Here is an 18,069-nt window from a genome sequence, read left to right as displayed (position 1 = left end):
CTCTGGCCCTAGACAGTTCCCTCTGGCCCTAGACAGTTCCCCCTGGCCCTAGACAGTTCCCTCTGGCCCTAGACAGTTCCCTCTGGCCCTAGACAGTTCCCCCTGGCCCTAGACAGTTCCCTCTGGCCCTAGATGAAAGATGGGCAAGGAAACACAGATAAAAAAAAAAAAAATCACTTCCGGGTTAGATTTCCTCAGGTTTTCGCCTGCAGAATCAGTTTTGTTATACTCACAGACAATATGTTGACAGTTTAGGAAACTTTGGAGTGTTTTCTATCCTAATCTGTAAATTATATGCCTATTCTTCGATCTGGACCTGAGAAATAGTCCGTTTACCTTGGAAACGTTATTTAAAAAAAAAAATCTGACCCCTAGCGTCAAGAGGCTAATTAGGTCCACTCCACTGTGAAGACAGACTCTCAGACACAGGCCTGGCTGGTTAGGGGTTTATGCCACAGACTCCGAGACACGTCTATGGCGACAGCATTGGTTCAACCTCTTTGAATAGAATATATACAGAACCAGTCAAAAGTCTGGACACACCTACTCATTCAAGGGATTTTCTTTATTTTTTACTATTTTCTACATTGTAGAATAATAGGGAAGATATCAAAACTATGAAATAACACACGGAATCTTGTAGTAACCAAAAAAGTGAGATTCTTCGAAGTAGCCACCCATTCTTCTGTATACCACCCCTACCTTGTCACAACACAACTGATTGGCTCAAACGCATTAAGAACGAAAGACATCCCACAAATTAACCTTTAACAAGGAACACATGTTAATTGAAATGCATTCCAGGTGACTACCTCATGAAGCTGGTTGAGGAAATGCCAAGAGTGTGCAAAGCTGTCATCAAGGCAAAGGGTGGCTACTTTGAAGAATCTCACTTTTTTGGTTACTACATGATTCCGTGTGTGTTATTTCATAGTTCTGATGTCTTCACTATTATTCTACAATATAGAAAATAGTAAAAAATAAAGAAAAACCCTGGAATGAGTAGGTGTGTCCAAACTTTTGAACTGTACTGTATATATACAGTATGTATGTATAAATAGACTCACCGATGCAGACCTGTTTCCCTGGGATTCTTTGGAACCCTGTGTGGCACTTGCAGTAGAAGGAACCGGCCGTGTTCACACAGTTCCCATTGGGGCACGGGTCGGAGGAACACTCATCTACATCTATGTATTATCAGACATAGATTCATTAGAAATACAATCTGGAATCATCACGAGTTCACTTTTAGACAAGCTTGCCAGGAAAGGGTTAAAGTGAACTCATATAAATACACAGTACCTAACAGCCTCAGAAACGACGTTCACGAGATTAGTAATTCGCTCATCTTAGATAATATTAATATATTATCTTAGATAATATTAATATATTAGCCATTTCTGAGACTCACTTAGACAGCAGCTTTGATGATACAGTAGAAGGAATACAAAGATATAACATCTATAGAAAAGACAGGAATGTCTACGGGGGAGGTGTTGCTGTATCTATTCAGAGCCATATTCCTGTAAAGCTCAGAGAGGATCTCATGACAAATGAAGTAGAAGTGCTGTGGTTGCAGGTTCACCTGCCTCATCTGAAGCCTCTTCTTTTAGGGTGCTGCTGTAGGGCACCACATGCTAACAGTCAGTATCTGGAGAATATGTGTGTGATGTTAGATAAGGTCTCTGATGCTAACAGTCAGTATCTGGAGAATATGTGTGTGATGTTAGATAAGGTCTCTGATGGTAACAGTCAGTATCTGGAGAATATGTGTGTGATGTTAGATAAGGTCTCTGATGCTAACAGTCAGTATCTGGAGAATATGTGTGTGATGTTAGATAAGGTCTCTGATGCTAACAGTCAGTATCTGGAGAATATGTGTGTGATGTTAGATAATGTCTCTGATGCTAACAGTCAGTATCTGGAGAATATGTGTGTGATGTTAGATAATGTCTCTGATGCTAACAGTCAGTATCTGGAGAAAATGTGTGTGATGTTAGATAAGGTCTCTCATGCTAACAGTCAGTATCTGGAGAATATGTGTGTGATGTTAGATAAGGTCTCTGATGCTAACAGTCAGTATCTGGAGAATATGTGTGTGATGTTAGATAATGTCTCTGATGCTAACAGTCAGTATCTGGAGAATATGTGTGTGATGTTAGATAAGGTCTCTGATGCTAACAGTCAGTATCTGGAGAATATGTGTGTGATGTTAGATAAGGTCTCTGATGCTAACAGTCAGTATCTGGAGAATATGTGTGTGATGTTAGATAAGGTCTCTGATGCTAACAGTCAGTATCTGGAGAATATGTGTGTGATGTTAGATAAGGTCTCTGATGCTAACAGTCAGTATCTGGAGAATATGTGTGTGATGTTAGATAAGGTCTCTGATGCTAACAGTCAGTATCTGGAGAATATGTGTGTGATGTTAGATAAGGTCTCTGATGCTAACAGTCAGTATCTGGAGAATATGTGTGTGATGTTAGATAAGGTTTCTGATGCTAACAGAGAAATGTATTTTCTGGGTGACCTGAACATTGACTGGTTATCATCTAACTGTCCTCTCAAGAGGAAGCTTCTTTTTTTATTTTTTTATTTTAAATGTAATATCTTGTTGTTGTTGTCTATAACTGTTCTGTAATTTGTAATGTATTTGTATGTTTTATGTGGCCCCCAGGAAGAGTAGCTGCTGCATATTCAGTAGCTAATGAACCCCAGGAAGAGTAGCTGCTGCATATTCAGTAGCTAATGAACCCCAGGAAGAGTAGCTGCTGCATATTCAGTAGTTAATGGCCCCCAGGAAGAGTAGCTGCTGCATGTGCAGTAGTTAATGAACCCCAGGAAGAGTAGCTGCTGCATGTACAGTAGTTAATGAACCCCCAGGAAGAGTAGCTGCTGCATGTACAGTAGTTAATGAACCCCCAGGAAGAGTAGCTGCTCCATGTTCAGTAGTTAATGAACCCCAGGAAGAGTAGCTGCTGCATATTCAGTAGTTCATGGCCTCCAGGAAGAGTAGCTGCTGCATATTCAGTAGTTAATGAACCCCAGGAAGAGTAGCTGCTGCATATTCAGTAGTTAATGGACCCCAGGAAGAGTAGCTGCTGCATGTTCAGTAGTTAATGAACACCAGGAAGAGTAGCTGCTGCATATTCAGTAGTTAATGGACCCCAGGAAGAGTAGCTGCTGTAGTTAATGGACCCCAGGAAGAGTAGCTGCTGTAGTTAATGGACCCCAGGAAGAGTAGCTGCTGCATGTTCAGTAGTTAATGGACCCCAGGAAGAGTAGCTGCTGCATATTCAGTAGTTAATGGACCCCAGGAAGAGTAGCTGCTGCATGTACAGTAGTTAATGGACCTCAGGAAGAGTAGCTGCTGCATGTGCTGCAGCCAGTGGACCCCAGGAAGAGTAGCTGCTGCATATTCAGTAGTTAATGGACCCCAGGAAAAGTAGCTGGTGCATGTTCAGTAGCTAATGGCCTCCAGGAAGAGTAGCTGCTGCATTTTCAGTAGTTCATGGGGATCCTAATAAACTAAACTAAACTAAACATCTGTGGATAGAAAGTGGACGTTCTGAGAGGACAGAGGACAGCTGGGAGGAGGGTCGATGGCCAATGGTCTTTCTGGGTTTGACTATTAACTCTTTACTTGAAATGTGCTGCCACAATGCTTTCTTATTGCTGTACAGTATTGACAGAGCAAACTTTACTTTTTAACACCCACATTGTTAATGCCCCACAATGTTAACATCGACCTTTTTAAAGTGTACATATGGGATCATCTGAAAAAGTGTTGAAACATTTTAAAAGTGATAGTCAACCAATCAAGAACACCAGAGTTTCTGGTATCCCAACACTGTGGCTGTTGGAACTAACATTTTAAAAGTGTTAGCCAATCAATCAAAGACATGTATAAAAACACATTTAAATATATGAATGTATAATTACTATACTGTACCTGCACATTCTTGGCGAGTGTCCAGAGTGTATCCATTGTTGCACTCGCAGCGGTAGCTAGAGCCCACGAGGATGCAGCGACTGTGCAGACACAGGTTGGGCAGCTGCTTACAGACGTTTATCGTCTGGTTCAGAGTCGCTGTGCCTGTCCAACATACCCCATAGTAGCTCATCACAATGAGTGTGTTTTCCCCTCCATCCATTCCTATCCATTCACCCCTCAATCCATCTACAGTGCATTTGGAAAGTATTCAGACCTCGTGACTTTTTCCACATTTTGTTACGTTAAAGCCTTATTCTAAAATGTATTAAAACACATTTTCCCCTTATCAATCTTCACACAATACCCCATTAAAAAAACTGCAAAAATGTAGAAAGTTTTGTAAATGTATAAAATGTTTCAAAAAATATGTAAATATGACATTTACATAAGTATTCAGACCCTTTTACCCAGTACTTTATTGAAGCACCGTTGGCAGCAATTACAGCCTTGAGTCTTCTTGGGTGTGATGCTACAAGCTTGGCACACATATATTTGGAGATTTTCTCCAATTCTTCTCTGAAGGTCCTTTCAAGCGCTGTCAGGTTGGATGGGGAGTGTCGCTGCACAGCTATTTTCAGGTCTCTCCAGAGATGTTTGATCGTGTTCAAGTCCGGGCTCTGGCTGGCCACTCAAGGACATTCAGAGATGTGTCCCGAAGCTACTCCTGCGTTGTCTTGGCTGTGTGCTTAGGGTCGTTGTCCTGTTGGAAGGTGAAACTTCGCCCCAGTCTGAGGTCCTGAGCGCTCTGGAGCAGGTTTTAAGGATCTCTCTGTACTTTGCTCCGTTTGTCTTTCCCTCAATCCTGACTAGTCTCCCAGTCCCTGCCGCTGAAAAACATCCCCACTGCATGATGCTGCCACCACCATGCTTCACCGTAGGGATGGTGTCAGGTTTCCTCCAGACGTGACGCTTGGCATTCAGGCCAGAGTTCAATCTTAGTTTCGTCATACCAGATAATCTTGTTTCTCATGGTCTGAGAGTCCTTTAGGTGCCATTTGGCAAACTCCAAGTGGGCTGTCGTGTGCCTTTTACTGAAGAGTGGCTTCCGTCTGGTCACTCTACCATAAAGGCCTGATTGGTGGAGTGCTGCAGAGATCGTTGTCATTCTGGAAGTTTCTCCCATCTCCACAAAGGAACTCTGAAGCTCTGTCAGTGACCATCGGGTTCTTGGTCACCTCCCTGACCAAGGCCCTTCTCCCCAGTTTGAGCAGTTTGGCCGGATGGCCAGCTCTAGGAAGAGTCTTGGTGGTTCCAAACTTCTTCCATTTAAGAATGATGGAGGCCACTATGTTCTTCGGGACCTTCAATGCTGCAGAATGTTTTCTGGCACCCTTCCCCAGATCTGTGCCTCGACACAATCCTGTCTAGGAGCTCTACGGACAATTCCTTCGACCCCTTGGCTTGGTTTTTGCTCTGACATGCACTGTCAACTGTGGGACCTTATATAGACAGGTGTGTGCCTTTCCAAATCATGTCCAATCAATTGAATTTACCACAGGTGGACTCCAATCTGAGCAGTTTATAGAAACATCTCAAGGATGATCAATGTAAACAGGATGCACCTGAGCTCCATTTAGAGTCTCATAGCAAAGGTCTGAATACTTATGTAAATAAGGTATTTCTGTTTTATTTTTAATACATTTGCAAACATTTCTAAAAACCTGTTAACACTTAGTCATTATGGGGTATTGTGTGTAGATTGAGGAGTATTTTATTTTATTTTATCCATTTTAGAATGAGGCTGTAACGTAACAAAATGTGGAAAAAGTCATGGGGTCTGAATACTTTCCGAATGCACTGTATGTAGATACTGTACACATCTTACAGCTTGCAGAGCCTATGCTATCTGTTGAATGTGTGGGTGCTTCTAGTGCATGTGGAGGTTTCCTTACCTAAGTCTGGCCTTTGTCCATTTCCATTAGGAACCCCTTGGCCATTCAGTGTTGGATCGTAGCCACTGCTGGGTCTAGATGGATCATACCCACCATTGGGTCTAGATGGATCATACCCACCATTGGGTCTGGATGGGTCATACCCACCATTGGGTCTGGATGGGTCATACCCACCATTGGGTCTGGATGGATCATACCCACCATTGGGGCTGGACGGGTCGTTGCCACCATTGGGCCTTTGAGGGATCAAAGGATTTAGAGGATTCATGGGGTTGGGTCTCCCTCCAAAGTCTCCATCTGGGTAGGGTAGGACTCCTTGGACACACAGCCGGCGGTACTCCTCTGTGGGACGGTGAGACAAAGGTCAAGATGTTAGTCAGCAGTGAGAAGAAAGGTCATCTGGATGATGGTGGAACAGGTTTGAAAAGTTCAAACATCAATAGGTTTGCCAGCAGTGAGAGTAGAGGTCAAAGGTCAAAACTACAGTGTGCCTTGATACAGATCATGTCTAAGGACACTAAGCCATACTACTTCAAACCCTTAACCATGTCTCTCTTTGACATCAAAGTATAAAGTCAGTTGGTTGCTCTGAGAGGACACAAATACTCTCTAAAGCTCTCTATATGATCTAAAGCAATCACAAACTACGGTCATGTTCTGTAGCCCACAACACAGCAACATCTTTGAAGGTTTCATGAACATCATTGGACAAGTTCAAGTTATCCTACGTTTCTCCCATGTTGTGCTTACCAAACACCCAGCAGACGTTCCGGCCCCCACAAACATGAGTTGCTCACCCCTGTCCTCTAGACTTGAGGTGAAACCAACCTGAGTTGCTCACCCCTGTCCTCTAGACTTGAGTTGAAACCAACCTGAGTTGCTCACCCCTGTCCTCTAGATTTGAGTTGAAACCAACCTGAGTTGCTCACCCCTGTCCTCTAGACTTGAGGTGAAACCAACCTTAGTTGCTCACCGCTGTCCTCTAGACTTGAGGTGAAACCAACCTGAGTTGCTCACCCCTGTCCTCTAGACTTGAGGTGAAACCAACCTGAGTTGCTCACCGCTGTCCTCTAGACTTGAGGTGAAACCAACCTGAGTTGCTCACCGCTGTCTTCTAGATTTGAGATAGATTTGAGATGAAACCAAAGCAACACATGCCAGTGAAGTAGGAGTTGGAGGAACAGGTATCCTGTGTGCTATGCCCAGTCTGGGGTGGGAGCCAAAGGAAATGGGGGAGAGTGCCAGGGGCTTTCAGAGCCCTCCAGTCTGCCCTGACATTACCAAGGTACCATTCTGTTACCGCCTGCAGCAGCAGAACACTATCTGTTACCGCATGACAGGCACTTTGGGCTCAGCATCAGATTCAGCAGTTCTCCAACCTGCCTCAGGTTTTCATGGGCTTTTTACAATGAGGTGCAGTTAAAGGGCAGAACTTACATAACTCTAGAGAGAGATATAACGATGGTTTTGACGTTGAAGTAGCTAATAATGATACAGAGAATTAGAACTATGGAAATGTCAAAAGGTTTTGACGTTGAAGTAGTGTCACGGATAATTTAATGACCAATTTATGCAGAAATCCAGATAATGGATTTACTGAAGACTTATCTCTTCAGTAGGTCATATGATTGAGTGTAGTCTGGCCCAGGAGTGTGAAGGTGAACGGAAAGGCTCTGGAGCAACGAACCGCCCTTGCTGTCTCTGCCTGGCCGGTTCCCCTCTCTCCACTGGGATTCTCTGCCTCTAACCCTATTACAGGGGCTGAGTCACTGGCTTACTGGTGCTCTTTAATGCCGTCCCTAGGAGGGGTGCGTCACTTGAGTGGGTTGAGTCACTGACGTGATCTTCCTGTCTGGGTTGCTGTACTTCTCCTGTCTTATCCGGTGTCCTGTGTGAATTTAAGTATGCTCTCTCTAATTCTCTCCTTCTCTCTTTCTTTCTCTCTCTCGGAGGACCTGAGCCCTAGGACCATACGTCAGGACTACCGGGCATGATGACTCCTTGCTGTCCCCAGTCCACCTGGCCTTGCTCCTGAGTTGCTGACTTGCTACACCCTCGATAACTACTGTGATTATTATTATTTGACCATGCTTGTCATTTATGAACATTTGAACATCTTGGCCATGTTCTGTTATAATCTCCACCCGGCACAGCCAGAAGAGGACTAGCCACCCCTCATAGCCTGGTTCCTCTCTAGGTTTCTTCCTAGGTTTTGGCCTTTCTAGGGACTTTTTCCTAGCCACCGTGCTTCTACACCTGCATTGCTTGCTATTTGGGGTTTTAGGCTGGGTTTCTGTACAGCACTTCGAGATATTAGCTGATGTACGAAGGGCTATATAAATAAATTTGATTTGATTTGATAATTCTAAAGGGTTCACATACTTTTTTTTGCCACTGTATGTGTATATATGTGCCCTCTGTTCCCCATTGTCCTTGTCGGTTATTGTTACCATGTCTGTGGGTCCTGTGAGTACCTGTGCTGTTGTATCGGCTTCCACGCTATGTGTTATTGTGCACTCGTTTTGTCCTTGTCGGTTATTGTTACCATGTCCGCTGGTCGTGTGAGTACCTGTGCTGTTGTATCGGCTTCCACGCTATGTGTTATTGTGCACTCGTTTTACCAGTCTCGTCACATGTATCATTTAGAGGTTTACACCTCGCTCTTTTGTTTGGGTGGAGAAAAAATAAATACAAATATTACGTATTCCTTCGCCTGTCTCCAATCATTATACAACGTGACAAGTAGCTGATAATGATACAGAGAGATATAACTAGGGTGCTTCTACACCTGCATTGCTTCCTGTTTGGAGGTTTTAGGCTGGGTTTCTGTACAGCACTTTGTGACATCAGCTGATGTAAGAAGGGCTTTATAAATACATTTGATTGATTGATTGATTGAAATGTCTAAAGGTTTTGACGTTGAAGTAGCTAATAATGATAGTCATTCACACATGACACTGCATAAGGTATGGCGATAGGCAACCCTGGTCTTAATTGAATCGATTAGCTAAGTCAAGGACATAATTGGTTGACTCAAGTGTTTTGAGTAGAATAGGAGATTGTCACTTCTAACAAATTATATATCTTCATTGTAAATGTTGCATCACACTAACTAAGAACCAGGCTTGCCAACCAAACATTGGCATAGAGGGAATATTATAGATTGGTGACTCACCTGATCCTCGGACTGGGCATATTTCAGGCAGTGACCCTCGTGCCCAGCAGCGTCCGCTGTCACAGCAGCATGTGGCCTTACTGAAGAGGCCGGGCAGCTCCTGGGCACAGCGCCCGTTCAGCAGACCCCCGAAACACGAGCCTGCCTGCTGGTCTGAGAGAGCGGGAACAAGACATGGCATCACACAGTTAACACACATACTGTACACCTTGTCGTAGGTGACTAGGATGCTGTCACAGACACACACTGTCCCAGGGTGAGAGGCAGACGAACAGGTAGAGAGACAGGGCGACAGCCAGACAGGCAGACAGACAGGCATGCAGACAGGCAGAGAGACAGGAAGACAGCCAGACATGCAGACCGACAGGAAGGCAGACAGGCAGACAGGCAGCAAGACAGGCAGCGAGACAGGCAGACAGACAGGCACATCCACAAGGCCGTCGTGTTGTGTATGGGTACATGCCTAATAATTCACCCAATGTTTCAAAATGTGCTAATTCATCCTTCTCATATCTTTACCATTTGAATTCCGTAACACTGTTGCTAATTTCACTCAGCTAATAGCTCCTTTATTTCACCCGTCGACCTTTACATTTTGTCGTAAATACGGGGAAGCACTTTGACATCGTTTTCACATGACTCCTTGATGTGGACGACATGTGAAATATTACAGACATCTATCAGGGGCATTTAGACTAAGTTAAAAAAACACACCGTCATGACTGAAAATGAAGCGTTTGGTGTTTTTGCTACTTCGGTTGTTGTGAAAACACAGTGTCCTAAGCCAGCCCATGACAAACACTGGTATGTGTGTTGTACTGCTGTAATTAGGTCAATGACAACACTGTTGGTACATAGTTACTAAATACTTTGTAATGACATAGAAATGCAGTGGAACAGATGGTGATATTTTGTTATTGCACAAGCGGAAAACACTGGAGCAGTGTTGTTTCTTTGGGGGGGGGGGGGGGGGGTGTTTTATTTAACTTTTATTTAACTAGGCAAGTCAGTTAAGAACTAATTCTTATTTACAATGACGGCCTACGAACAGTGAGTTAACTGCCTTGTTCAGGGGCAGAATACAGTGGAACAGTGTTGTGTTCCAGACCATCTAAAGCGAGACAGATTGAACACCAAGACCGGAGCAAATCGAGTCCGAGTCAAGACCAAGACCAGAGGGGCGAGATCGAGTCAAGACCGAGACCGGAAAGGCAAGACCGAGTCAAGACCGATACTGGGAGAGGCGAGACCGAGTCAAGACCAATACTGGGAGGGGCAAGACCGAGTCAAGACCGAGACCGGAAGGGCAAGACCGAGTCAAGACCGAGACTAGAGGGGCGAGACCGAGTCAAGACCGAGACCGGAAGGGAAAGACCGAGTCAAGACCGAGACTAGAGGGGCGAGACCGAGTCAAGACCGAGACCGGAAGGGAAAGACCGAGTCAAGACCGAGACCGGAAGGGCAAGACCGAGTCAAGACCGAGACCGGAAGGGCAATACTGAGTCAAGCCCGAGACCGGAGAGGCAGGGGGGCGAGACTGAGTCAAGACCGAGACTGAGTCAAGATCAAGACCGGAGGGGCGAGACCGAGTCAAGAATGCGACCGGAGGGGCGAGATTGAGTCAAGACCGAGACCTGAGGGGCGGAGGGCAAAACTGAGTCAAGACCGAGACTGGGAGGTGCGAGACCGAGTCAAGACCAAGACCGGAGGGGCAAGACCGAGTCAAGACCGAGAACGAAGGGGCGAGACCGAGTCAAGACCGAGAACGAAGGGGCAAGACCGAGTCAAGACCGAGAACGAAGGGGCGAGACCGAGTCAAGACCGAGAACGAAGGGGCGAGACCGAGTCAAGAATGCGACCGGAGGGGCGAGATTGAGTCAAGACCGAGACCTGAGGGGCGGAGGGCAAAACTGAGTCAAGACCGAGACTGGGAGGTGCGAGACCGAGTCAAGACCAAGACCGGAGGGGCAAGACCGAGTCAAGACCGAGAACGAAGGGGCGAGACCGAGTCAAGACCGAGAACGAAGGGGCAAGACCGAGTCAAGACCGAGAACGAAGGGGCGAGACCGAGTCAAGACCGAGAACGAAGGGGCGAGACCGAGTCAAGAATGCGACCGGAGGGGCGAGATTGAGTCAAGACCGAGACCTGAGGGGCGGAGGGCAAAACCGAGTCAAGACCGAGACTGGGAGGGGCGAGACCGAGTCAAGACCGAGAACGAAGGGGCGAGACCGAGTCAAGACCGAGACCGGAGGGGTGGAGTGCGAGACCGAGTCAAGACCGAGACCGGAGGGGTGGGGACGAGACCGAGTCAAGACTGATACCGAAGGGGCGAGACCGAGTCAAGACCGAGATCAGGGGTGCGAGACCAAGTCAAGACCAAGACCAGAAAACTGCGAGTCCAATCCAATTTATGATTGTAATTTTGTCAAATCACCACCATAATAAGAGTTCAACATGTTCAGTATTTCTGAACAACATATGGATTCTTTAGACATTCCGAATAGTGGAAAAAATGCATGCTGGGGGAAAATAGAGACTATTAGAGACTATAGATTATTCCTAACCCAAACTAACCCAAAGGCCTATAGGTTCACCCCTGAAGGCCTATAGGTTCACCACTGAAGGCCTATAGGTTCACCACTGTACTAACATGTCTATAATAGATATATAAAGGCTGTTAAGATATTAATATTTCCAGAAAGGAGTGTATATATTTGGCCTGGAGAAGCGGATTTATGTGCTGACTGAATGGAAGCTGATAATTATGATTTTTTTACTCTCGGGAAGATTTGACGAGTCCTCACTGTCCGAGACCATGTCAAGACCGAGTACGAATGTAACCGACACTGAGTCAAGACCGAGTACGAATGTAACCGACACTGAGTCAAGACCGAGTACGAATGTATCCGACACTGAGTCAAGACCGAGTACGAATGTATCCGACACTGAGACAAGACCGAGTACGAATGTAACCGACACTGAGACAAGACCGAGTACGAATGTATCCGACACTGAGACAAGACCGAGTACGAATGTAACCGACACTGAGACAAGACCGAGTACGAATGTAACCGACACTGAGACAAGACCGAGTACGAATGTATCCGACACTGAGACAAGACCGAGTACGAATGTAACCGACACTGAGACAAGACCGAGTACGAATGTAACCGACACTGAGACAAGACCGAGTACGAATGTATCCGACACTGAGACAAGACCGAGTACGAATGTAACCGACACTGAGACAAGACCGAGTACGAATGTAACCGACACTGAGACAAGACCAAGTACGAATGTAACCGACACTGAGTCAAGACCGAGTACGAATGTATCCGACACTGAGACAAGACCGAGTACGAATGTATCCGACACTGAGACAAGACCGAGTACGAATGTAACCGACATGTGGTCTCGAGACTGCACTTGAGTACTACAACACTACAGTGGAATTCACACACGTACACACACACATTGATCTTATAGTTAGTTAACACACAAAACACACATATGTAGGCACACACACATACAAACACCCCCCCCCCCCCACACACACACAGTACTGTACACACACACACAGTACTGTGGACACACACACACAGTACTGTGGACACACACACAGTACTGTGGACACACACACACACACACACACACACACACAGTACTTCAGCTTGGTGTCGCCAGAAATCCCCTCTTTAAACACAAAACCTTTATGGCTGCATATTTCGACAGTGTGAGAGATGGCTGAGCATCCTACGGTAGCCTGGCTGACTCTACTGTATATAGGTCAGCAGGGAACTTCTGAAGGATGAGAGTCCCAAATGGCACCCTATTCCCTATATAGTGCACTACTTTTGACCAAATAGGGTGCAGCTCTAGTCTTGTCTGACATCCGTGGCTCGAAGGCCTGTATGCACATGTGGGCCTCAATAAAGAGCAGAGTTTTTTGTTGTTGTTCTAGATACAGTAGAGACCCTGTGTTTAAAGTACACATTCAGGAATGTAACACCACAATGGAAATGCTGAAATGCACATATGTTGTAATTATATCTACAAAATGTTAATCACGGGGGGGGAGCTGTTATTGATTACAAATGTATTTCACAATGCTCCAACAAAAACATAACCCTGATCTTAGAAATTATATCCAAAATAAATATACACCCTTTGGGGAAAATCATGGGGGATCCACATCACATCCACCAATCGCAAACCATAACCCAGATGTTACCATTAGTTGACTTGTACAGCTAAACGTTTCTGTTATTTTTCTAATTTGAAAATAAATACAGAATGCCAATTGTCTCCTTTCATTGTTCTAGTGGTCATAAGGATGGATTCTATCGGAGACCATAAACCTGTACTCACACGCACAGCAGTGTTCTACAATATTGGACTGTTGGCTTTCATATTTTCCCGAATTAATCAGCGCGGCTCAAGCAATTTCTCCAACTGTCAACACGTTCAGAAGAATAGAGGAGGCATACATGGAGCCGCATTGGTTGGGAATTGTGGGAAGGTACGTGTTCGAGCTGTACGTTGGTTTTAGAGCTGCGTAGATGTCACAAAGGGATGCAGACTATCGCGTCTCTGCGTCTTTGCACTCTGGATTACTCTTAAAGAACACTCTCTAAGGAGCCCCACCCATCCCCTATCAACAGGTCTAGCATTAGCTTCCCCTCCCCCAATCCTAACCTTAAGCATTAATAGGGGAAATGCAAAACTGACCAAAGATCAGCATCTAGGAGCAACTTCCCCCTATTCTATTTATTTTATTTATTCCACCTTGATTTAACCAGGTAGGCTAGTTGAGAACTAGTTCTCAATTACAACTGAGACCTGGCCAAGATAAAGCAAAACAGTGCGACACAAACAACAGAGAGTTACTCATGGGATAAACAAACATACAGTCAATAATACAATAGAACAAAGTCTATATACAGTGTGTACAAATGAGGTAGGTTAAGGGAGATATGGCAATAAAGAGGCCATAGTGGCAAAATAATTACAATATAGCAATTAAACACTGGAGTGATAGATGTGCAGAGGATGAGTGTGCAAGTAGAGATACTGGGCTGCAAAGAAAAAAAATAAAACAGTATGGGGATGAGGTAGTTGGATGGGCTATTTATAGATGGGCTATGTACAGGTGCAGTGATCTGTGAGCTGCTCTGACAGCTGGTGCTTAAAGTTAGTGAGGGAGATATGAGTCTCCAGCTTCAGTGATTTTTGCAGTTCGTTACAGTCATTGGCAGCAGAGAACTGGAAGGAAAGACGGCCAAAGGAGGAATTGGCTTTGGGGGTGACCAGTGAAATATATCTGCTGGACCGTGTGCAACAGGTGGGTGTTGCTATGGTGACCATGGAGCTGAGATAAGGCGGGGCTTTACCTAGCAAAGACTTGTAGATGACCTGGAGACAGTGGGTTTGGCGACGAATATGAAGCGAGGGCCAGCCAATGAGAGCATACAGGTCGCAGTGGTGGGTAGTATATGGGGCTTTGGTGACAAAATGGATGGCACTGATAGGCTGTATCCAATTTGCTGAGTAGAGTGTTGGAGGCTATTTTGTAAATGACATCGCCAAAGTCAAGGATCGGTAGGATAGTCAGTTTTACGAGGGTATGTTTGGCAGCATCAGTGAAGGATGCTTTGTTGCGAAATAGGAAGCCAATTCTAGATTTAATTTTGGATTGGAGATGCTTAATGTGAGTTTGGAAGGAGAGTTTACAGTCTAACCAGACACCTAGGTATTTGTAGTTGTCCACATATTCTAAGTCAGAACCGTCCAGAGTAGTGATGCTGGACGGGCGGTCAGGTGCGGGCAGCGATAGGTTGAAGATCATGCATTTAGTTTTACTTGCATTTAAGAGCAGTTGGCGGCCACGGAAGGAAGATTTGTATGGTATTGAAGCTCGTCTCGAGGTTAGTTAACACAGTGTCCAAAGAAAGGCCAGAAGTATACAGAATGGTGTCGTCTGCGTAGAGGTGGATCAGAGAATCACCAGCAGCAAGAGCGACATCATTGATATATAGAGAAGAGAGTCGGCCTGAGAATTGAACCCTGTGGCACCCCAATAGAGACTGTCAGAGGTCCGGACAATAGGCCCTCCGATTTGACACACAGAACTCTGTCTGAGAAGTAGTTGGTGAACCAGGCGAGGCAGTCATTTGAGAAACCAAGGCTGTTGAGTCTGCCAATAAGAATGTGGTGATTGACAGAGTCGAAAGCCTTGGCCAGGTCGATGAATACAGCTGCACAGTATTGTCTCTTATTGATGGTGGTTATGATATCATTTAGGACCTTGAGCGTGGCTGAGGTGCACCCATGACCAGCTCTGAAACCAGATTGCATAGTGGAGAAGGTACGGTGAGATTCGAAATGGTCGGTAATCTTTTTGTTAGCTTTGCTTTCAAAGACCTTAGAAAGGCAGGGTAGAATAGATATAGGTCTGTAGCAGTTTGGGTCTAGAGTGTGTCCCCCTTTGAAGAGGGGGATGACCGAGGCAGATTTCCAATCTTTGGGGATCTCAGATGATACGAAAGAGAGGTTAAACAGGCTAGTAATAGGGGTTGCAACAATTTCTGCAGATAATTTTAGAAAGAGAGGGTCCATATTGTCTAGCCCGACTGATTTGTATGGGTCCAGATTTTGCAGCTCTTTCAGAACATCAGCTATATGGATTTGGGTGAAGGAGAAATGGGGGAGGCTGTGGCTGTGGGGGATACAGGGCTGTTGACCAGGGTAGGGTTGGAAAGCATGGCCAGCCGTAGAAAAATGCTTATTGAAGAATTCTCAATTATAGTGGATTTATCGGTGGTGACAGTGTTTCCTAGCCTCAGTACAGTGGGCAGCTGGGAGGAGGTGCTCTTATTCTCCATGGACTTTACAGTGTCCTTTTTCCGCAGCAACCAGTGATCCGAGTCAACAGCATCAATGTATCAGTACAGCTTCTGTCCCTCTCCTCGCCCCTTCCTGGGCTTGAACCAGGAACCCTCTGCACACATCAACAACTGACACCCACGAAGCATCGTTACCCATCGTGCAACAAAAGCCGCAGCAAGGGGAACAACTACTTCACGGTCTCAGAGCGAGTGACGTCACCGATTGAAATGCTATTAGCGCGCACCACCGCTAACTAGCTAGCCATTTCACATTGGTTACACTCTAATGAATAGTGCCCTGGTTCTACTACTCAGCCGCTGATCAGGACCTTGATTAGCTGTATCAGGGCTGGAGGGCTTTAACAAAAAACCTGCATTCCCTGTCGCTTCACTAATTGACAAAGTAGTCCACAAACCTTGTGCACTTTAGATCTACATCCAACACTAGTGAAAAGACTAACCAAACCCAGGAGCTTGCTACGTCTGATCTAATCTCATAGAGTCTGTTCAGTCTTCTTTGTTGGTCTTTCTGAGGGCTGAGGGAGAGAGGGAAAGAGCTAGGGGTTGAGGGAGGAAGAGAGGACCAGTGCAATGTTCTTTATCTCTGGAGCTGGTTATGTGCTAATGGCTGTCCTGGAGAGACAGAGGAGCCAGAGACATGGCAACAGGCCAGACCGGCAAATGCCTTAAGCTCTGGAGACGAGGGCTGCGTCCCAAATTGCCTATGGGCTTTGGTCAAAAGTAGTGCACTACAGAGGGAATAGGGCCTCATTTGGGACACAACCTAGGGGGCTTCCAGCTGTTATACCACATTTCCTCTCTTACTCTTTGGATAGTCTTTTTTTCTGTACTAAAATGTTGAAAATACCTATTATCTAGAATCATCTCTACATACAGACATCAACATAGAATTTTGCAGCATGAAACCACCCCACTTGACACGTCATCCTTTACCTTGACCGCTCTTTCTCACTCCCTCCCATTTCTCTTTCTCCCACCACCCTCTCCTCATCACCCTGTCTCAACTAGGGGAATGTGAGGTGTGTGATGGGTGGTAATTGTAGGTTAAGGTCCAGCTGCTGACACTGTTTGATCTCTACCCAACACACACACACACACACACACACACACACACACACACACACACACACACACACACACACACACACACACACACACAAAGTCCCCCCCCCCATTGTCCACTTGTCAGAGCATGCTTCAGATGGAGGGGTAGCCTGGTCTGGTTTTCTCCCCTGGATCATCCTGGTAGCCATAACTCTAACCCTGGTAACCCTAACTCTGGTAACCCTAACCATAATCCTGGTAACCTTAACCCTGGTAACCCTAACCCTGGTAACCCTAACCATAACCATAACCCTGGTAACCCTAACCCTGGTAACCCTAACCCTGGTAACTTTAACCCTAACCCTGGTAACCATAACCCTAACCCTAACCCTGGTAACCCTAACCCTGGTAACCCTAACCCTAACCCTGGTAACCATAACCCTAACCCTGGTAACCCTAATGCTGGTAACCCTAACCCTAACCCTGGTAACCCTAACCCTGGTAACCATAACCCTAACCCTGGTAACCCTAACCCTGGTAACCCTAACCCTAACCCTGGTAACTCTAACCCTGGTAACCCTAACCCTGGTAACTCTAACCCTGGTAACCCTAACCCTGGTAGCCCTAACCCTGGTAACCATAACCCTGGTAACCATGGTTACCCTAACCCTGGTAACCCTAACCCTGGTAACCCTAACTATAACCATAACCCTGGTAACCCTAACCCTGGTAACCGTAACCCTAACCCTGGTAACCCGAACCCTGGTAACCCTAACCCTAACCCTGGTAATCCTAACCCTAACTCTGGTAACCCTAACCCTAACCCTGGTAATCCTAACCCTAACCCTGGTAACCCTAACCCTGGTAACCCTAACCCTAACCCTGGTAATCCTAACCCTAACCCTGGTAACCCTAACCCTGGTAACCCTAACCCTAACCCTGGTAACCCTAACCCTAACCATGGTAACCATAACCCTGGTAACCATAACCCTGGTAACCATAACCTTGGTAACCCTAACCCTGGTAACCCTAACCATAACCCCGGCAAGCCTAACCCT

General features: G+C 45.7%; 1 protein-coding gene across 2 annotated transcripts in view; it reads right to left on the bottom strand.

Moving 5' to 3' along the window:
* The window catches only part of LOC129819047 (fibrillin-2-like), a 241,054-nt gene that overhangs the window by 161,206 nt on the left and 61,779 nt on the right, over positions 1-18,069 (bottom strand). For both annotated transcript variants that reach the window (XM_055875554.1, XM_055875555.1), the window contains exons 9-12: positions 9,062-9,214; positions 5,887-6,228; positions 3,953-4,096; positions 1,068-1,187 (exon numbers count right to left, since the gene is read on the bottom strand). In XM_055875554.1, the coding sequence (XP_055731529.1) occupies positions 1,068-1,187; positions 3,953-4,096; positions 5,887-6,228; positions 9,062-9,214 (759 nt within the window). The remainder of the gene's footprint in view (positions 1-1,067; positions 1,188-3,952; positions 4,097-5,886; positions 6,229-9,061; positions 9,215-18,069) is intronic.

Source organism: Salvelinus fontinalis, chromosome 21, assembly GCF_029448725.1.
Source record: "Salvelinus fontinalis isolate EN_2023a chromosome 21, ASM2944872v1, whole genome shotgun sequence".
In the NCBI taxonomy this organism is placed as follows: Eukaryota; Metazoa; Chordata; class Actinopteri; order Salmoniformes; family Salmonidae; genus Salvelinus; species Salvelinus fontinalis.
The sequence above is the reverse complement of the archived record's forward strand: the minus strand, read 5'-3'. Positions and strand labels throughout refer to the sequence as shown.